Source organism: Cheilinus undulatus, linkage group 12, assembly GCF_018320785.1.
Source record: "Cheilinus undulatus linkage group 12, ASM1832078v1, whole genome shotgun sequence".
Lineage (NCBI taxonomy): Eukaryota > Metazoa > Chordata > Actinopteri > Labriformes > Labridae > Cheilinus > Cheilinus undulatus.
In genome coordinates, this window is record NC_054876.1 from 499,532 (window position 1) to 521,989 (window position 22,458).

Sequence of the window (22,458 nt, forward strand, 5' to 3'; positions counted from 1 at the left end):
AGATCAAGACTTCAAGGAATCTTTGAGAACACAGATTGTCCTCTATAAGGAAACAAATTTAACAACAGCGCCATCTGCAGGTATGGCATAGGAGGCGTTTAAAGCGTTCATCAGAGGCCATGTAATACAACATGCCTCATTCAAAAAGAAAGCAAACATGGCCAGACAACTGGAATTGGAGCCAGAAATTGCTATTGTTGCAACTAATTTTAAAAAGGATATGTCACCCTCTAATTTGACTAGGCTAACTAGACTAAAATATGAACTAAATTCCATTCTTAGTAAAAAGGCAGAATTTTCCTTGTTCAGAGCCAGACAAAAGCACTTTGAGGAAGGTGACAAAGCAGGGAAAATGCTTGCTAGGTATATTAAGCATAGAGAAGCATTGAGCACCATACCTGCAGTAAGAGCAGAGGATGGTACCCTGCTATCAGACCCTTATGACATCAATACAAAATTCTGGGATTTCTACTCTACTCTGTATACCTCTTAAGGAATGGTTGATCAACAGGAGATTCAGGCATTTCTGATCCCACTTAGCCCACCATGTTTGTCTCTGGAACAGGTGGATCAGCTTGATGCACCAATTGACCTATGGCTAAGTCCCGCCCTCAAACGCGATGGGCCAATCACAGTTCGTATAGCCGTTCCATACACTCAGACATCGGCTGCCTGGATGTCCATTGAAATGAATGGGAGAAAGTCCGTTTTTGTCCGGTTTTATGAGGTTTTTTGAGATTTTAAAGTTTAAAAATGGTTAAACGGTGTTCATGGGGTACATACGACTCCAACACAAGGTATCATGAGAGGCTGGGCGACGGAGTGTATTTTTTACCCGTTCCTAAGCCACATCTAAACCGAGAAAAGTGTGTTCTTTGGATATAATTGTGCAGTAGACCACAACATCAACTCAGCGTGAATAAAATTAACATGGATATCTACATCTGTTCTAAGGTAAGCCAACATCGTATTTGAGGCAGCATATTGTCACTTTGATGGAAAGAAATGTAAAGTTATCTTTAACATCTCTAACATTAGCTAAAGTTAGCCTAACATTAGCTGCTAACTGCGTTGTTCATTGTGTCACGTTGTTTGTTGGGAGTTCGTTGGCATTTTTTGTTCTAGTTTTTGTACTTTGGTGATCGTACATCATTGTTAGCTGTTGTCCAAAGGGCTCTAGTTAAACTAACGTTAACTTCTGGAGCTTAACTTCATGAACTTATCTGTAATAGCCGAGATAACAAAGGTTGGCAAACATTATGCTGAATGATTTAATGTAAATACTGTAGAACCAAACTAACAGAGATACACTCTTGGTAAAGATGGTAAAAAGGCTGTTATTTTTTCTCAGATTCTGAGCTAAAAAACTTTAACTTCTGGATCTGGTCTGAGATTGTGATGACAACGAGATGCAGTTTATCATGTTTGCACTGGGCCCTGTAAATTTGGGCTTGTAACTGAAGCTTTTTATCGACCTTCTCGACAATAAAATGATTAATATATTCTTCCAATGCATAGGTTAGACCCTTTTGGTGACTTCTAGATGACATGTGATCTTTCTGTCTCCAAAAATCATCAATAGCCTCCTGTAAAATGTCTCCTACTGTGACAACTGCCATAGCGTCTGTCAGTGAATGTTCATTGTTTGTCCGAGCGAGTGGAGGGGGCGTGGCTTAGCCATAGGTCAATTACTAAAGAGGAGATCACGGAGGTCATTAGAAGTCTCTCGGCCAGTAAAGCCCCAGGTTTAGACGGCTGTACAGCAGAATTCTATGAGGCCTATGCAGAAGAGGTCTCCCCTTTGCTTCTAAAGATGTACACTGAGGCTTTTGATATGGGATGTCGGCCACCTACATTATCTGAGGCCCTTGTCTCCCTTGTTTTAAAGAAAGATAAGGACCCACTAGATTGCAAAAGCTACAGACCTATCAGCTTGATTGGCTGTGAGGTGACCAGTCTAATATATCCAGACCAAGTCGGCTTCATCCACAACCGCAATGCTGCAGATAATATTAGACGCTTAATTGACATCATGTGGGTCACTCAAAATGAAGCTCCTTGGATTGATGCTTCACCTGCTGCCGCACTGTCACTAGATGCCGAAAAGGCGTTTGACAGGGTGGAGTGGCGGTACCTGTTATGTGTTTTAGAAACCTTTGGCTTCAGTCAGAAATTCATTAGCTGAGTCAATCTTTTGTCCACAAACCCTAGAGCTTCAGTTGCAACAAATGGTCTAATCTCATAATCATTTGAACTCTGTAGAGGCACTAGACAGGGGTGTCCAATGAGCCCACTGCTATTTGCTCTGATATTGGAGCCTCTGGCAGCCGCAATTCGTAGAGACCCTGATTTTCCAGGCATTCAAGTAGGCAGTAGTCCCCACAAACTGATGCTTTATGCAGATGATACGTTAGTTTTCATAACAAAGCTGGAACACTCTATACCCTCCCTCTTTAAAATCATAGAGAGGTTCTCTAAATTGTCAGGATATAAAGTGAATTGGGACAAATCAGAGGCCCCTTCCCTCACTCCCTACTGCCCCAAGACCCTAATTCAAACAGGGAAATTTTCTTGGCCCCATACAGGAATTAAATATCTTGGTATCACATTTCCTCCATTGTTATCAGACTTGATATGTGTCAATTTTTAACCCCTTTAAGATAAATTTAAGACAGATATAGACCGATGGTCTCCCTTGTTCCTTTCCCTGTTGGGCAAAGCCAATGTAATTAAAATGAACTGTGTGCCCAAATTTAACTATCTTCTCCAGGCACTCCCTATTAAGATACCACTGAAATATTTCAAACAATTTGATGGACTATGTAATAAATTTCTATGGAAAGATAAATGTCCCAGGCTAAATTTTAAAAAATTACAGAGACCTGTCGATCAGGCAGGATCGGGTGTCCCTAACTTGTTGCTGTATCACTATGCATTCTCTATCAGGCACATAATCCACTGGGCTTTGCCACCAGAGAAAGCCCCTTCATGGTTTAACCTTGAGAAATTTCTCAGCAGACCACTCCCCCCTATACACCTCCTCACCACTAAACTCCCACAAGAGGCTCAAGCTCACCCTATATTTTCACATATTCAGTGATTGTGGAAAAGGATGGCCTTCATACACAATTTTATTCCCTATCTTCACTCTCAAGCCTCCATTTGGCTCTACCCTTAACTCTGCTTGGGGAAGTCACCATTCCTCTGGAGACACAGGGTGGATAAAGGAATCCTGGTCCTCGGGGGAAAGGCACACTTAAGTCCTTTAATTGTTTGAAGACACAGTTTCAATTACCACAGAATCATTTCTGGATATATTTACAACTCAGACATCTATTACTCCACACCTTTGGGTCCGTCACAACACAACCCCCCACTTTAAGCTTCCTATCACGAATAATAGAGATTTTTGGCAAAGGACATGAGGCCTCTCTCTCTCTATCATGCAATGCTTATGAAATCATTAGATAAGGGCAGATCAACATTAAGATCATCCTGGGAGGCCGACCTCAATGTAAAATACACAGAGGAGGAATGGCACAGGATTCTATGCAACATTAAAAAGATGTCCCGGGAACTTAAAACCAGACTTGTTCAGTCTAAGATTTTGAACAGAGTGTACTGAACTCCATCAAGACTGTATAGAAATTAGTACAAACCCCAGAGTGTTGGAGATGCAACAACAAACAAGGTTAACTCATATGTTATGCAGTTGTCCCAAGATACAGGACTTTTGGTCTGACATCCACAGAAATCTAGTGCATATTATTAAGTACAAAATACTCTTTTGTCCAAATTTGTTTATTTTCGGAGACCCAATGCCCCTTGGGAAACTCCCTCCCCCTGAGGCAGAATGGTGCAAACTGCACTGATGTTAGGGCGTAAGCTAGTTGTGTCGGAATGGAAGGCTCCCTCTGCCCCCTCGGTTAATCTCTGGCATAATCACTTAGGTAGACTAGCTGCTCTGGAGGGTCTATCCTTTAGACTTATAAACTGAATAGAATACTATAATTTGAAGTGGGAACAATATCTGTCAAGTATTAATGATGCAAACTGAGGTGTGGGGGGCCTGGAGAGGCTTTAGAAATCTTATCAGCAACAGATATTTGGTAACCCCTCCCCTGGGGTCTAGCCTAGAAGAGAAATGTATTTACCTTACATCATGTCATGCTGTTGTGCCCATTGTTGCCCAAGCTTTGATTTTAACCTTTGCAAAATTATTTATTGTTTTGTTCCTTTTCCCCTTTTTTGTCTTCCCTCTTTTTTTTCCAGATTTGGTTCTTCTATTTGGTATACATGTACTAAGTATAAATATTTGTACTTGATGTTACAAAATTTCAATAAAATGTTCATCATTAAAATAAATAAATAAATAAATAACATTGCAGACAATCAGAGCATTTTTGGATCTTGAGTAATGGACATGAGAGCGTCTGAACCCCACACTTTTGGTTACTTTGCAAGTATAATGACTTGTTTGATTTTCTTATCTATGTTACAAAACGTTTTAGTTGATGGATTATCCAGTCTTGTAGCTGTGTTATTATTTGTTTGTGGGTTTACTTTGTTCTGTTAAAAACTCAATAAACAGAATTTATTTAAAAAAAAAAGAAACACACAAAAGTAAGCTACACTCAGAATAATGATTACCTCAAAATAGACTTTAGCTTGATATAAAAAGACGCCCCACTACCACCACACACACAAACACACACCCCCACACCCCCACCCACACACACACACACACACTCACTGTCTCTCTCATCACATAAGTTCTTAAATTCATACAGGTCTATGAATGAAAAATGAAAAGAATAGTAAAATGCAGACATAAATCAGGCAGTCAGATGTGGAATAAAATGGGAGCTTGAAAATAAGAATTAGAAAAAAAAAAAAAAAACAAGAACAAGTGGCAGAAACCAGAACAGGAAGAGAAGAAAAAAATCATACCTAGGAAGTGAGAAAGCAAATGCAGAAATGCAAGAGGTTGAAGTTAAACAGCATCACAGAGAAGAGAGCAACAACGGGTGTGCAGAGAGGATCAGAGCTGACAAGACTGACTCAACAACTTATGAAAGCAAGATTTTTTTTATTCTGTCTACTGCTGAAATATGAGGTGAGCCATTCTCTATTGACTGTTTATCTAATTGGAACTTTTCAGTCTTAATCATAATGGGGCTGCTAGAACTGAATAACATGCATGAATAGAAAGTGCTGAATGACCCTTTCCTACAACTGTTCACTTGACTAAGATTCTAATCGAATAATCTACTGCACAAGTGTGACTTTTACCAAGGTACGATAGCAGCAGAACTTTTTTATGTGGTAGAGAGAATATAATGCCAAATTTAGATTTACAGATTACACTAATTATGAGTTACATTGCTTGTGAAATAATAAAGTCCATATTAGGTTGTGTTTGACGGTGCAGGAAGTGGATGAAACGTCAAACCATTTTAACAGGAAGTAACAATTTCCCACCGCAACAACCTTTGCAACAACTGCACAGAAAATAACTTGATTTGATGCGGGTTACAGTAGTTGTACTGTTTTTATGAAAATGTTTTAACAATGTTTCTCACATCGGTAACAACAGGACACATTATTTCTACACCATCATTATGTAGAAGAGTTTTTAACTGCAGTTCAAAGAGAATGGTGATCACTTTTACATGCATCAGTTTTCTGACAGCAGCCATGCAGAGTCACACAAAAGCCTACATGTTTTTTTCACTGATAGAGGCCTTTTGTTTTAGGAAATATAATCATAAATAACCTGGCATGTTGTTGCCACACATGCTGTTGAGCCTCCTGAGTCTCCAAAACAAATATTGTAACTTTTGAACCAGAACCAGCCTCACAGACCTTTGACCTCAGTCCTCTTCCATCATCCCTAGTCCGCATGTAGATGGTTATTTTTGGAAATAGAGGTTTTGATAAATGCTGTAAACTGTGTTTCCAAAAATCTTCACCTGGGAAAGAGTTTCCTTTAAAAAAAAAAAGCAGTTTTTAACTCGTCAGGTATTTCATTATTGCTCATTTCTTATTGAGGTGGTATTTACAATCCCTCCCGTTAATGAGACGTTTTTGTTGTTGAGTTGCTGCTGAAAATACTCAGTTTCCTTAAGTTGCTCGTCAAAATTAAAGTCTTCAATAATGATTAGCAGTAAACGCTTTTATTATGACAGACTTGACAGGAATAGACCGAGTTTATCAATGGATGCTTTACTAAATGCTAACAGACAGGAGGTATTAAACAGTTTCTGCTTGTGGAGATACAGTCACAGTCTTTAAATCATGTAAATGTGAAATATGGACTAAAACACACCTTCAGCTGGTAAGATGTGTGTTCCTGCTGCATCTGGTCCAAGGGAGAACTCTATGAGGACCCTCACTATTATCCTGCCTCTGACCTCACGTTGACCTTTGCCAGAGCAGAGACAAAGTTTGTTTTCTGTCTCAAATTTCTGTTATGATGCTTTAAATCAGCGGTTCTCAACCTTGGGGTCAGGACCCCCTTAGGGGTCGCAAGATACTGAGAGGGGGTCTACACGTGCTCTACAAAAACGAAGAATATTTTTTTAAATTACACTTGTTGACAATTTACACCAATTTGCCAATTTTAATCCTTTTCATTATTTTTTCCCACCAATTTTTAACACATTTTTGCCATTCAACACTTTTTTTGGTCAAGTTTCAAACATTTCCACCACTTTTTTTTCTGCCTGTTTTTGCCACTTCTAAACCATTTCTATAACCAATTTCTGCCAAAATCTCTATATTTTCTTTGTCAGTTAATCCTATTTGACCATTTTATATAAACTTTTCATCCCATTTCACCAAGTTTTCCAACCATTTTTGACAGTTTAAAGCCATTTCTGCCCCTTTTTAACTCCCTTTTAAAACTATTTAAATGTTGCCAATTGTTGCCAAATTTTTTTTGCCATTTTTATGTAATTTTTGCCACTTCTAACCCATTTCTCCTACCTTTAAAATCCAATTTCACCACCTTATTTGGCATTATTTCCCATTTCAGCTATTTTAACCCATTTTATTAATTTTTCAAAGAAAAGGGATTTAGATTTGTAAGAAGGCTTTTCAAAATATATTAGTTTCTTTAACACTAAGAGTTTTTTCAGGTGAAATATAAAATATGTATATTCTGCCGCTTAACTTTACAATAGACCCTGATTTTGCTGACTTTCTGGGTCCCCCAGTTTGGCTGGGTCCAGAAAGCTCTCCCCTTTATCCCCCCTTATGGACGGCCTTGTCATGACTATTCTTGAATGTTCATGGCTGTTCAACAATCTTCAGGTACAGTGGGGGTCCCTGGTCTCTGGTTTATTTTGGGGGTCGTGGACTGAAAAGGTTGACGACCCCTGCTTTAAATATCCATAGACCGCTGTGGCTGATAGATTTGGCAAATTTAGCTCACAATGAACAAAAAGCAACAGCTGTTAACTTTCAGCAAAGGCGGTGACATCAGCTAACAACAGACTGGACTGAGATGAACTGCTGGGGATTTTCCAACGTTGTAACATTGGGGGGGGCGGGCTATTTCTCATGGTTGGTTGGTGACATCACAGACCATCACGTTTGCCCAGCGTAAACTAAACCCAGCCAGTAACGGGTGAAAAAACGTTCTTACAGTTTAAATCCAATATTCAGTCACATGTAGATAATACATCTGATGTGTTAAGATACAACAACAACAACTAACAACAAAAGTGTTATTTTTTAATTTATTTTAAACATATTTATTCGTGCTTTTAAGTTAACTTAAAACTTGGGCACACAATTCATTTTAACTTAAAAACAACAAAAGTGTTAAATAGTGTCTTACCTTATAGGTGATTATGAAACAAACCCGTATGAAACAGGAGAAAAGTAGAAACTGTAAAGGTAATCGCTATGGTGGCCTGTAAAGTGAAGCAGCAGCTCATATCTGCAAGCCTGCAACATCTGTTTTTCAAAATAAGATTTTCAACATCAAGAAACAGGCATGGAATTCATTTGATGTTTTTGTAATTCTAGGCAGTGTTGTTGGCTCTGAGACCGTTTTGTAACCCCCTGTGGTAACTTCGTTTAAATAAAGAACAGACAAAGTTATTTCCACACAAGTTACACTGCTGGAGGACTCATTTTGGTAAAACGATCATAACATTTGCATGTTAGGCACTTTTAATTAGCTGAATGAGATCAGTGACAAACATAATACCTCTCTCAAGCCTGCCAATAACATATTTCCTATTGTGATCACTCTATTGTTCATGGCGCTTACAATGAGGAGAAAAACTATTGGTGGAAATTAGACATTTTGATTGGAATTTTCCCGACTACATTTTAAAAGAAAATCTGTACCTCTTACTATGTTAAAGAAAAACATCATAGAATATAATACTATGCTTTTCTACACTGAGAGAAAAAGTTCTTTGAATCTACTCAATTTGAATGTGTACGTCAGTCCCACACCATCAAAATGTGTAGATCCAACATCCCTTTTTTCCTTATCCCAACCTAACTATTACTCTTTAGACAAAAATGTTTCAATCAAATTAGACTGTTTAAAAGAATCATGTTGAATCAACACATTATTTTCAAGTTACTAGTTCCAATCGTGTAATTGTGTACATAAGATGCAGTGGATACCAAATACACATTGTTGTTTTGCTACAACTATGCTTTTAAAAGCATCTTCAGGACAGATTAATAACTGCAAAGACATTCATAAACTCAATATAAACTTCTCTTCACAGTAGATCAAGTGCATATAGAAACTGTACATTTGTTTCAAACTGTGCATCACTAGTGGCAATAACAAAACAAGTGCAGAATAATTTTGTGGTGAGGAATGGCTCATAGACAAATTGAATAAGTTTGACAAGCCCTCACACAGTGAGCATGAACAGCTATCATTTATTCTTAATGCCGATATACACACACATATATAGACAGGGTAGTCTGCACCATTAACTCCCTCACTCATGGTGTGACACTTGGAAAGAACTTGATTAAATCACTTTCAGTCAACTCAAAACAAATACGCAGATTATACATTCTTCTTTAACATGCTACATCTACTTGATTAAATTATGTTCATGTAAGGAATGGGATTTTATTGTGTTACATAAACTCATTTAATCTTAGTAAATTCAAAGACCTGCCAATTGCCTTTCTTTCAGTGTAGAAGTTGAGAGTTGAGTTTCACACTGAAGTCGTCAGTTTGGCCATGGGCAACAATGTTCAGTTTGCCCCATCAGAAAATGATGCTCCACTAAGTGTTAGAATTTGTTCCTTCTGCTTTCTGGGTTATCGGTCGGACTTTGATTGTATTTGCAGCACATTTACAGGTTAAATCAAAATTCTGCTTTTCCCCCATCATATTTCTGTTTCTGTATTTAAAGTTGTAGTTCAAGCTCATCTATCTTTGACTTGACATTGGTTCTCAAATTCTAGTTATTGCTGAGGTTGGGAAAACCATAGATATATTAGTACATGACATATTTACATGTCAAATGATAACTAAAAAAATACTTGTACTAATCTCAGAGCTTGTTGAATCTCCTATTCTGTGTTACAGTCATGGACGAAAATATTGGCACCACTGGAATTTTTCCAGATAATACATCATTTCTCCCAGAAATTGTTGCAATCAACAAATGTTTTTGGTATACATGTGTTTATTGCCTATATGTGCATTGGAACAGCACAAAAAATCAGAAGAAAAAAGACAAAATTGACATAATTTTACACAAAACTCATAAAATGGGCCGGACAAAATTATTGGCACCCTCAACTTAATATTTGGTTGCACAACCTCGGAAAAAAATAACTGAAACCAATCACTTCCTATAACCATCAACAAGCTTCTTACACCTCTCGAATGGAATTTTGGACCACTCTTCTTTTGCAAACTGCTCTAGGTCTCTCAGATTTGAAGGGTGCCTTCTTTAACAGCAGTTTTGAGATCTCTCCATAGGTGGTCAATGGGATTTAGATCCGGACTCATTGCTGGCCACTTCAGAACTCTCCAGCTTTGTCTCCAACCATTTCTTGGTGCTTTTTCAGGTATGTTTGGGATCATTGTCCTGCTGGAACACCCATGACCTCTGACACAGACCCAGCTTTCTGACACTAGGCCCTGCATTGGGCCCAAAATTTTTTGATAGTCTCAGATTTCATGATTCCTTGCACACAGTCAAGGCACCCAGTGCCAGAGGCAGCAAAATAACCCCAAAACATCCTTGAACCTCCACCATGTTTGACTGTAGGTACTGTGTTCTTTTCTCTGTAGGCCTCATTCTGTTTTCTGTAAACAGTAGAATGACTTCCTTTTCCAAAAAGCTCTACCTTAGTCTCATCTGTCCACAAAATGTTCTCCCACAAGGATTGAGGCTTACTCAGGTACATCTTTAAACTCCAGTCTGGCTTTTTTATGTCTCTTTGTCAGCAGTGGGGTTCTCCTCGGTCTCCTGCCATAGTGCTTCATCTCATTCAGATGACCACGTATGGTCCCAGCTGACACTTTTGCACGCTGAGTCTGCAGGACAGCCTGAATTTGTGTGGAAGTTGACTGAGGATGTTTATCCACCATTCCAACTATCCTGTGTTGCATTCATTTGTCGGTTTTTCTCTTCTGTCCACGTCCAGGGAGATTAGCCACAGCTCCATGGTTATAAACTTCTTGATTATATTACGCACAGTGGACTAAAGAATTTCAAGATCTCTGGAGATGGTCTTTAACCTTGAGATTGTTCATATTTTTCCACAGTTTTGCTTCCTAAGTCCTCAGACGATTCTGGGCTCTTCTTTCTCTCCTCCATGCTTGGTGTGACACACACAGGCACACAACACAAAGGCTGAGTCAACTTTTAGACATTCTAACTGGCTTCAGGTGTGATTTCTAGATTGCCAGCACCTGTTACTGCCACAGTTGAGTTTAAATGAGCATCACATGCTTGAAATAAAACAATTTACCCACAGTTTTAAAAGGGGGACAATCATTTTGTCCGGCCCATTTTTTGAGTTTTGTGTAAAATTATGTCAGTTTTGTCTTTTTTCCTCGATTTTTTGTGTTGTTCCAATGCACATGAAGAAAATAAACATGTGTATACCAAAAACATTTGTAATTGCAACAATTTCTGGGAGAAATGGTGTATCTTCTGGAAAAATTCCAGGGGTGCCAATATTTTCGTCCATGACTGTATAATATGATGCAGATCCTTCAGAGCAGTGTTGCTCAACCAAGACTCAAACTGTTGAAAAATGCCTTTGCAAGAGCCACTATCTAAATGGCAAAAAGTGGCAAAAATAGCTTGAAGTAGCAAAAAAATTAGTTAAAGGCCCAAAAAGTGGCAAAAAATGGGTGAAAGGAGGTGAAAATTGGGAGAAAAAGGTAAAAAATGGTCAGAAAGTAGCAAAAATAGGTGAGAAGTGACAAAAATGAGAAATGTGACTAGAATGGGCCGAAAACAGTCAAGAGTAGCAAAAATGGCAAAAACAAGTGGTATTAAATGGCAAAGGGTAGCTTAAACAGATGAAAAGTGGTGAGGAAAAAAAGGAAAAAAAAAAGGCAAAAATTGAGAAAAAAGTGTCGACAAGACGTTGCAATAATGGGCAAAAAAAAGGGATATTTAATAGTGAAGGATAGTTTAAATGGGCATAAAGTGGCAAAAAAGGTGAAAAAAGGGCGAAAATGGGATAAAAGTGGAAAAAATGGGGAAAAAGTCACAAAATGAAGTTGCAAAATAGTCAAATAATATAAAAAAGGGGTATTTAATGTCAAAAGGTAGCTAATATGGGTGAAAAGTGGTAAAAATTGTGAAAATGGCAAAAAAGTTCCCCTTTTTTAAGGTTTTCTGGTGGAATAATATTTAAAATTAAGACAGAAAGAGCCACAAAAGAGCCACATGTTGAGTATCACTGGGTTAGAATATTCCTTAACTCACCTGTAATTTTGAAAGCATATCAATATGTTTTTTAAAATAGACCTGGTGTCTGCCTTCTTGTCTCATCATTTCATCCTGTCTTTTCCTCCTAAAGTGAGTCCAGTGTTTGCCAGGTGAGAGCAACTGTCATGATGTATGATGACAGCAACAAGCGCTGGGTACCTGCAGGATCTGATAGTGCTTCCTTCAGCCGGGTCCAGATCTTTCACAACACCATGGCCAACACTTTCAGAGTGGTGGGCCGCAAACTGCAGGCAGACCAGCAGGTATGAGTGAAAAATGTCCTCATAGACATGAACCCCCATCTGTTTCTGGGTGAACTTATAGAAAATCAACACACTGTGTAAATGTGAATGTTTAAATTTCCTTGAAAAAGCTAAACAATGTTGTTCATCTATGAAGCACCTTGTGACATATTTTTGTCCTCCTCTTGAAAAATTAATCCTTAAAAATGAATGTGCTTAAAGCATAAATAGTTATATGGGGAGATGAAAAAAATATGACGTTCATCATGGTCTGATGTAATTCAAGTGAAACCGAGCGCAGACAAGAGCATAGAGGAACATGGAGAAGTCAATATATTAACCCCTAAGGGTATTTTTGACCCTTTTGGACTTTCTTTTGTGGGTAAATTTGGTTCTGTTGATGCAAATGGCATGAACTTTGCTGAGGATGTGTACAGTATTTCGAGATGAATTTTGGTATTTTAGGGGAAAAAATGTTTACAGTACTTAATTCATGTTGTAACAAACTAAGAGTTTTGTTTCTTTGTTTTTTTACCCTTAGGGACATGGGTGTAGCACTTTTTATACAATCAAACACTACACAAATATTAAAAATGTTTAATCTTTAGGCTAATCTTTGACACTCCTGGGCTCAGATAATTCCATCCCCAGAAAATTGATTCATTACAATAACTGGCATTTAAGAGGTTAAAATTTTGAAACAGATTATTTTCAACATGCATGGTGAGGACTGAAGTTGCTTTAAGTATTTATGCAAAAAAAATTGTAATGATACATTGATACATATTTTTTTCTGGCAGTCTTTTTTGGGGGGTATTTTTACATGGGTGTCACACTTTTGAAGGGATGCAGGAGGGTTAAAAAAAACATATTGTGGCTTTTTCTGTCTATTGTTTTGAATTACTCGGTAAAATATTTAATAAATGGTATTTCTTTTAAAGATCAAAATTCTGCTGCACGTAGAAAATATTCAAAACCATAAGTGTAAAACAGACTCATGTAATAAATTGGGTTAGCACTGAACTACAAGGATCACACACAACAAAAGAATACTCGATTACATTACACACCACAGACTTGTAATTTCAGAGGAGGTTAATTCAAGCTCTTATAGCTGTAAAAACAAATTTAAGGTGAAAACTACCTGTACACTGAATAAAGCAGGTAGCGCTGATGCAGTGTTTGTTTATGAAGTGGTACGTTTATGAAATATGACTGTTGGAAATATTGTGGCTTTCAAAGAAAGAAATCCTCAACACAGTAACACTGCTGGTCTCCCTGTTTATTTCAGGTGGTGATCAACTGTCCCATAATCAAAGGGATGAAGTATAACCAAGCCACAGCAAACTTTCATCAGTGGCGGGATTCCAAGCAGGTGTGGGGGCTGAACTTTGGCAGTAAAGAAGATGCTGCTCTTTTTGCTAATTCCATGATGCACGCTTTAGAAGCCCTTAATGTACCGGCAGGCTCAGGTAAACACAACCCTGTTTAACTCTAAATCATCATTTACATCATATGTACTGCATGTATGCAGTTTTTCTTGACAGCTCTAACATATGTTAGAGCTGTCAAGAAAAACTGCATCAATCATGATCAATTAAAGGTCCGTAATTTGTGAAACTTTTGTAAAATCCCAATTAATTGTAAGAATTATCGTTCCTTTCAACCCACTTTGGTAAAGCCATGTCCATGTCTCCCCTCAGTCACAGTGATGTATAACTCCATCATTAATGTCTTATTTCACTTTAAAAACTCAGACAGAAACACCACTACCTTCTCTTATCAAACACTTACCTTTTTACTGTCTTTATTGTTTATTCTGTACAAATTATTTGTTAAAGTTCAACTTTTATTAGTTCTACTGTTAGTTCTACTGAAATAATATAACTGCATAGCAAAATACAGACCCAGTCAACCGTTCTCAATATGAGATTATTAGCATTCATTTATTCTTGTTAAGGGGCCCTTAAATTTACATGAACTCACAAAAGATCAGTCTTATATGTCATTAAGTATGTCATCCTTTCATTTCAAGGAAATCTCAATTATAAAAATGTGTTTAGATCAGCGGTTGAAAAAATTATTGTGGAACAATGCCTCAAAATGCATACAATATCCCACGTATTAAAAAGACAATGATAGCTGCATCAATATCATATTATTTCCAGTATAACGCTTATATTTTATTTTATGTTAGGATATTATACACCTGACTTCTGCATCTGGGCGTCTCAGATGCTCTAAAAAGGAGTCAGTAGCAAAGCAGCAGCTTTGACTTTTTCATTAATATGGGATGAGATGGTTATGCAATTTCATACATATATTTTAATAGGCTACTCTTCACTTTGTATTTGATTTATTCAGTTTGACATTTGAAAAATACTCAAGACCTAAAATTACTGTGAAGTCTCCCACAATCAAATCAGGCTCTCATTCCAGGCCTTGGTCTGACTCCCATCAGACACTGAAACTAAGGACATTTTGTCCCTTCATGTTATTTTCTTTAGTTTGTAATAACACAACACGTTTTGAGGTCACTTTTCTTTATTTGTAAAGCCCCCCCACACACACACCCACACACACCCCCACACACCTACACACACACACACACACACACACAGACTAATCAGTAGTTGTTTTTGCTCTGCCAGAGCCGTGTGGACCTTCTGCCCAGGAGCTGGAACACCAGAGAAGGTACTCAATGATAATTGTTGTTAGTATTTTTACTACATGTGATCGCAGGGTTTGTTAGTTAGTTAGTTTGTTAGCAACATAACTCAAAAAGTTATGGATGGATTTAAATGAAATTTTCAGTAAATGTCAGAAATGGCATAAGGAAGAACTGATTAGATTTTGGGAGTGGATCACCGTCTGGATCCAGGAATTTTTAAAGGATTCTTTACTATTAGGAGATAGGGCTAATGAGGAGGTCTGCGCTCTCCGAATGCTTTTGATTAGTGATTCTCTTGTTTGTTTTTTTTTCATAAATAGAAAAAAAAAAACTGCAATGCAGAGAAGCCGGAACTTGTCTTGGTCTTGCTTTTATGCATGTTTGAAAAAGATGTCAAAGAAATGTATGAAGCATATATAAAAAAAATCCCTCCCTTGCCCACCAGGGCGGTAGTGTGTCTCCTTCAAGCTGCGCACTACTGGATGAAGATCTCAGATCTCACCCAGCTTATAGGGGTTACAGACCCCAGTGCCCGATAACCACTGGCACCACTGTTGCCTTCACACCCCACATCATCTCTAGCTCTTCCTTCAACCCTTCGAATTTCTTCAGCTTTCTTCAGCTTCACTACACCACCATGTAGTGATGGATGTAGCAACACATCTATTCCACGTGGTGCTGAGGCAGGTTAAAGGCTGGTAGTTTGATAGTACTGTTCCCTTCTGAGGGTCCTTCATGATAAGGGCCTTGGATAAGCCACTCTGAGTGGGACCCCCATATTACGTATATGTTAGGGGTGTGACAAGATCAAAACGCCACGAGATTTCTCGCCGCAGAAAGATCAATCTCGCAAGATCAATATCACGCAGACAGTAGGAACAGCAGCTGTCCTTACAGAAAAAATACCAAACTGGAAGTTATAATAGATCACAAAGATGCCCTGGACTCTTTAAATCTGTTCGTAAAAGAGCCTATGAAGAAACGGAGCTGATCCGTGATCTATTAAGATGACCGCTCCAACCCCCACCCCCTCCTCCTCATGTGCTACGTGGGGCTGCGCATGATCCGCCTATGCATAATGAGTTCATCATAACGGCCCGAAATGTTGAGATGCTGCTGCTGGTAACTTGTGCAGCCTCTGTGAGGAGAATACAGTCTTTATTTAGCTCATGTATGCATGCAGACTTGCTTTTAGTGCCGCTCTTTGTGACTTTGTAACTTTGAGGCCTTGTCCACATGGAGACGAAAACGATATATTGCGTTTCGTTTTGGAAAAGTTTTCTGTCAAGACGGAGTCGTTTCAGGAACCACTGAAACGACTGAAAACGCTGTAGTACATATGCTAAGCCTGTAAGTGGCACTGTAACGCTGCCACGGAAATGCACCAAAGTAGAAGAAGAATGTAACAGAAAACTGACACAAACTTTCTTTTAGTTGCCCTTCTGGTTGTTCTCCGCGTTGGATTTAAGAACACATGGTTTATGCATTTCCCGGTGGTGGTAAAGAAGCATCAGATTTTGCTGTAAAAGCCATAACAAGCTCAGTAGCTTCTGCAGCAGGAACACAACCCAGTAATCCACCATTGTGGTTTTGGTCGGACCCGTGCAGGCATCTTAAGAGAGCTACGCTATGTGTGACGTAATCATTTCAAGAAAGATGGGGTTAGCCGTCCACACAGGGACGAAACGGTAGTCGTATACGGATTTATGCACTCTGAGACCCGGTTTCAAAAAGTATCGTTTACAGTCACCTGAAACGCCGTTTCCGTGTGGGTGAAATGCTGATCCAACAAAAACGTTTGCGTATACTCCTGAATTTGTCTCCGTGTGGGCAGAGCCTGAGTTGCTGCATCGTCATGTCTCCTTCTCATCTCACCGTTTGTCAGTCGTCAGTCACACGTCCATCAGCTGTTGGCTGTGCGTATCATCAGTCAGAAGCTTAACATGAGTAGCTGCAGTAAACTTAGAAAAACAAACTCTGTTAGAGCGCCGTAGAGTCCACCGTTAGCTCCAAATAGCAAAGTTCCAGACAAACACTCGCCCACCAACGCACACATTAACACACACACACATCTGACGCATCTATGTGAGATAAAAAGACCACTAAACGATAAAATAATCTATTTCTCTAAATAACAACAAACGTGTTATTGACAGAAATATTTCTTTTGAGTGTTTTAAATATGGATGTCATAAAAGAGGATGAAAAATAGTTTGATTTTACTGATGCAGCTCTTTATATTTCAGTCCGTAAACAGTGCTTAAAGTCCTTTCAAAGTAATCTAAATGCTTTTATTATATATAATTAAATATAATATTTAATGTAGTTATTAAAATTGTAGGGATGAGTGCATAATGTAGTAAACTTACGATTTTGTAGACTGTTAAAATGAAAGGTTTGATTTGAAGAACATTAAACTATACAGTTTGAGTCAGAGTTAGACAAAACATACTCTTTGGAAGCATTATAGCCTATTCAGTACAACAGGAGTTAGTTTAAACATTTTTGAATATACCTGAATGCTTTGCAATTATCACTTTCAGTTGTATAAAGGACATATTATCCACCCATGTATTTTTTTTCCAAAATTAAAAAAAGGTGTAAAATCTTGTCTCGTCTCGTGAGATAAGTGTCTCATCACACCCCTAGTATATGTGTATTTATGTATGTTTGTATACAAAGTATGTATTTATTTGTTTATTTTTCTATTATTTAATTTCGGTCTAGGCTTGAGTGTCAGAGGCAGGAACAGCAGGAAAAGGAGAGACAGGCATCTACTGCTGCATCAACCCCTCCTGCTTTTGTACCACCAACCCCAGCAGCTCCCCAACCACCCCCACCACCTTCAGGCCCACCTTGCCCACCTGCACCCCCTCCCCCTCCATCTGGAGGGCTTGCTCCACCAGCACCACCCCCACCCACTGCTGGAGCAGGTGGAAGCAGTAGTGGGGGTGGAGGTGGAGGGGCGAACAATCTGGCTGCTGCTCTGGCAGGAGCTAAACTGCGTAAAACTGTTACGGTAAGATCAGTTTTATATTTTCTTCCTTGTGCAGTGAACCAGTCCAGTTATCTTGATGCACATTTACTGTACTGTGTGACTATACTAAAACAAAAAAGAGGATCCACTTGACAGACAAAATAGCTAAATTACTGACGAGTTATTTTTCTGTATGCAGGATGTAGCAGATCCCAAGCCAGCAACACCATCTAGTGGAAGTGGGTCTGGAGGTGGAGGGGGAGGTCTAATGGGAGAGATGAGTGCTATTCTGGCCAGGAGGTAATTTTTTTCTAAAGACTTTAAAAACCATTCGTCCTTTAAATTATACAGACTTCTGACATTCTGTTCAACCTTTTACATAGAAGGAAAGCTGCTGATGATCCTGCAGCGAAACAAAAACCAGAACATAGTAAAGTAAGTGTCTTTACTGCAAATTAAAGACTTTAGATTTCTTCATATTTTTACCTTTTAGAGATGATATTGTTGATTACTAAGTAAAGTTAAATTGTTGAAATGTCTGTACAGGAAGACAACTCAAAATCAAAATTCTCAGACGCAGGAGGTAAGATTATATTCTATTATATTGCAAAACATGCAAAATACACACAAATACAATCACACAAACTCACATGTGTACATATTAAGGTTACAATAGTTTGGGAGTTTTAATTAATTTTTACTTTTTAATTTAGTTTAGTTTTTGCAAAAATGCTTCATTTTAGTTTAATTTTTATTGGTGTTAGAGTTTAGAGTTTTTTTTTTTGTTTGTTTGTTTTTTTCAGATACATGTCACAGCCAAGGTTATAATAGTTATAGATTTTTCATTTGTTTATGTTTTTTTATTTTGTTTCCACTTTCTGTGTTGAATTGAAGTTTAGTTATAATTAGTTTTTACTGCTGGTTTGTTAGTTTAGTTTAGTTTTTATTTTGCAAGAATGCTTTGTTTTAGTTTTTTTCATTTTAGTGCTAGTTTTAGTTTTTTCAGATACACATCAGGGCTGAGTGAACATCGTCGTTTTAAAAAACACATTCAAACAGACTACTTCTCACTTATCCTTTATTAGAAGATGATGTTTGAATAAATCTTTGGTTGTTTCATTGTTGATGTTTATATAAAAAAAAAAAAAACGTGTATACATTATGTGCTTTGCCTTTAACGCTGCGTGGCAGCACCAGTCCAGTTGGACCTGAGGCACTTTGTGGCACTTACTGATGTTGTTTCTTCTTGTCTAGATCTTTTTCTTGTATTGTTCTTGCTCTGGAATGTATGCTGCTTTGGATAAAAGCGTCTGCTAAATGACATAAAACTACCACTGTGTGAAGTCTTAACAATCAAATCAGGCCATTTTACCCTCCCCAAACTTGTGTGTAGGTGCCAGTCAGTATGGTTGTGTCAAAGACTAAAACTAAGGGTATTTTGTCTATATTTTTAATTTATTTTGTAAGTGCACTATAAGTTTAAGTAATATGTTTGTGTGTGTGTGTGTGTGTGTGTGTATATATGTCTATATATACATTAATGAACATATATATATGCAGAGAGAGAGGGGGGGGGGTGTATGGAAATGCCATTCATTAAAAATACTGTCATTTTTAGCAGAAAGAAATGGAAAGGCAAAGGAAAATGTTGCCAGTGCTCAAAGGTAAGATCCACCGAGCTTTGACTATGATTTATTAATGCATTCCAATTTAAAAGCGGTCAGTCATATTTGGGTATGAAGGGGGGATATGTGTGGATGTGTATATAGATTAAGTGAGAGTTCAAAATATATAGATACAAGTATCAAAGAATGAAACAACTGGTCACATGTGTAGAAGCTCTTCTTTGGCATTAAGAAGGATATGGTTTTAGAATTTAAACCATATCCTACTCTGCTGTTCCTGAGTGACCAGCCAACTAGCTCTTGCTTTTAGGAGTCATGAGCAAAGCGAGGACAGGTATGTGAACATTTAGGCCATATGATAAAGGTAAGCAGGTGATCCACTGACTGGCAGATGGTTCAGGTCTGTCACTCTCAAGAGACACTTTTCTACTGTCAGTAATGCTGTCAGGGCACTCTTGTAAGATATTTTTTTATTATTCTCAGTGTGGTTTTCCTGGCTGAATAAAGTAATATAAAATAAACATAAAGCAATTCTGGTTTTGCCTCTTTGCTTTTGGAGAAGGTTGTTAGATGTTTAGAGGTCTAGTTTTTGCTATGGGTTCATATGAATCTGTTTATTTTAGGTTCAAGATGCCCAAGAAAGGCTCAGATGGTGTAGACAATGATATGGAAAAAATCAAACAGGTTAGTTCCTCCATCTCTTAAATCATATTGCCATATGTTTGGTTATATTAAAATGTATTATATTATTGTGGAATTTACTGAGTTTTTCTGTATGTGTGTGTGGTGTGGCCACACATATATATTATTACACATATGTTATTTTCAATTCATCATGCTTACAAAGAGTCGTATAGTCAGAGGGTAAATGTACCAAAGTTATAATTTATGTGCAGGCTGTCCCCTCACTGTTACAGTATGAAATACTGCTTGACTTTAATTACAGGTTTGATTCTATCAAAAACTATTATGTTTACCTGTTTATTGAAGGAAATTCTGGATGAAGTGAAAAGGGAACTCCAAAAAGTGAAGGATGAGATTATCAAGGGTGAGTTGTAATCAGCTATCCCATGTCAATAAGGTTTGACCCATTAATATTTAAGGAATACATCTGACTTATTGTTTTGACTTTTTCTTCTCCAGCAATAACTGAGGAGCTACGAAGTGCCCAGCCACAGTGATGACCACAAAAATCAGAGGACTGGACCAAGAACCAACCAGTCAATCAAGCAGTCAAATCATACAATTGGGCAAACCAATAAAACCCTCTGCTGACTGCTCCAAACATGATAGAGTCAGGGACATGTTTTCTCAGGACATTGTTTCATTGTAGAACTACAGTGAACTGGTGTCAAAGTGTATACTTTAATGATCATAGTTCAGACAACCAGTAGAGTTTAAAAGAGATGGCCTGAAACATTTGTCACATTTAACAACACCAATTTCCCAACCATGTATACGTAAAAAAAAATTCAAACCTACACAAAACAAAATAAAACACACAAAGAAAGAGTTAGACCTTTAGAATTTTAAATGAAAGTAATATATTAAGAGATACTTAATCCAGCCTTTTATGTAATCATCTTAGGAATTTACAAGGCCATGTTAACTTTCAGTTAAAATGTTCACGTTAATTTCAAAGTCCAAAAACATGAGGTGTGTCTGTGCTAGGTGTGAATTTGAAATGCTTTAAGTCCAAAGAAAGGCTCCGTCCACACAGAGACAAATTCAGGTGTATACGCAAACGTTTTTTTTTTGTCGTATTGTCGTTTCATCCACACTGAAATGGCATTTTGGGTGACTGTAAACGCTACTTTTTGAAAACAGGTCCCAGAGTGCACAAATCCGTAAACAACTACTGTTTCGTCTCTGTGTGGACTGCTAACCCCATCTTTCTTGAAACGATTATGTCACACATAGCGTAGCTCTCTTAAGACGGCTGCATGTGTCCGACCAAAACAACAATGGTGGACTACAGGATTGTGTTCATGCTGCAGAAGCTACTGAGCTTATTTTAACTTTTACAGCAAAATCTGATGCTCCTTTACCACCACTGCAAAAAGTATACACCAGATGTTCTCAAATCCAACCCAGAGAACAACCAGAAGGGCAACTAGAAGAAGTTTGTGTCAGTTTTCTGTGATCTTCTTCTCTCTGTTGGTGCATTTCTGTGGCAGCAATACAGCACCACTTACAGGCTTGGCGTATATACTACAGCGTTTTCAGTCATTTTCAGTGGTTCCGTGCTTGCGAGGATACTCCTTTACGGAAAACTTTTTCAAAACGAAATGGCAATATATTGTTTTCATCTCCATGTGGACGAGGCCAAAATCACCTTGTCAGTCTGTTTCCTCTCTTCCATAAGTCAAAGTTGTTGTAAAAGCCAGAGGGACTAAAGAAGTCTTGAGTCTGTCAGTGAAACAGAACTGGGACAGTAGTCTGTAGAGAGTGATGGTATGTTGAGGATATGAAGCAGTTTTTCAAGAGTCCTTTTCTCTTCTATTGTCAGTAGTCCAGTTCTTGGCCTCTATACTGTCCAGCTGTACCCTCTGTTGGCCATGTTTGCTGACCTGTCCAGTTTATTGTCCAACCCTTAGTCCTGACCACCTCCACATTGATGGAGTAGATATGGTTTGTTCCTCCTTGGTCTTTAAGAAGTTCTTAAGGTGTTCCACTGCAGTTGTTTCGACCTGCAACAAAGCTATCATCCAGGCTCCTGTTCTCTCTTCCTGTCCATATAAGATCAGATAAAATAAGATCTTTTTATTGTCGCTGTAGAATATTTTTAAAAACACTGAACAGTGAAAGGTTGTTTAGCAGCTCATTTTGGCAGTAAAATATTACACAGAGAAATAAATAGGATTTACGTATAAGAATAAAAGTCTATAAACATAGATGGGGGGGTCCCGATGATCTTCTCAGTTGCCCTCGTCACCCGCTGCAGGTCCTTCCTGTCCTCTGCAGTGCAGCTGGTGAACCACCAGCAGTAGGT

General features: G+C 38.1%; 1 protein-coding gene across 2 annotated transcripts; it reads left to right on the forward strand.

Annotated features, from left to right (window-relative positions):
• Positions 1-4,992: 4,992 nt before the first annotated feature.
• LOC121518777 (vasodilator-stimulated phosphoprotein-like) lies at positions 4,993-21,288 on the forward strand. 2 transcript variants are annotated; one of them, XM_041801373.1, is made up of 12 exons: positions 4,993-5,116; positions 12,043-12,214; positions 13,485-13,665; positions 14,845-14,887; positions 17,592-17,883; positions 18,041-18,141; positions 18,225-18,276; positions 18,388-18,424; positions 19,460-19,505; positions 20,090-20,150; positions 20,457-20,514; positions 20,610-21,288. In XM_041801373.1, the coding sequence occupies exons 1-12, from the start codon at positions 5,112-5,114 to the stop codon at positions 20,645-20,647; spliced, it is 1,086 nt and encodes a 361-aa protein (XP_041657307.1). In that variant the 5' UTR covers positions 4,993-5,111; the 3' UTR covers positions 20,648-21,288. The 2 variants fall into 2 exon arrangements, with proteins under 2 accessions (XP_041657307.1, XP_041657308.1); XM_041801374.1 differs by having other exon boundaries at positions 19,463-19,505.
• The last annotated feature ends 1,170 nt before the right edge of the window (positions 21,289-22,458 follow it).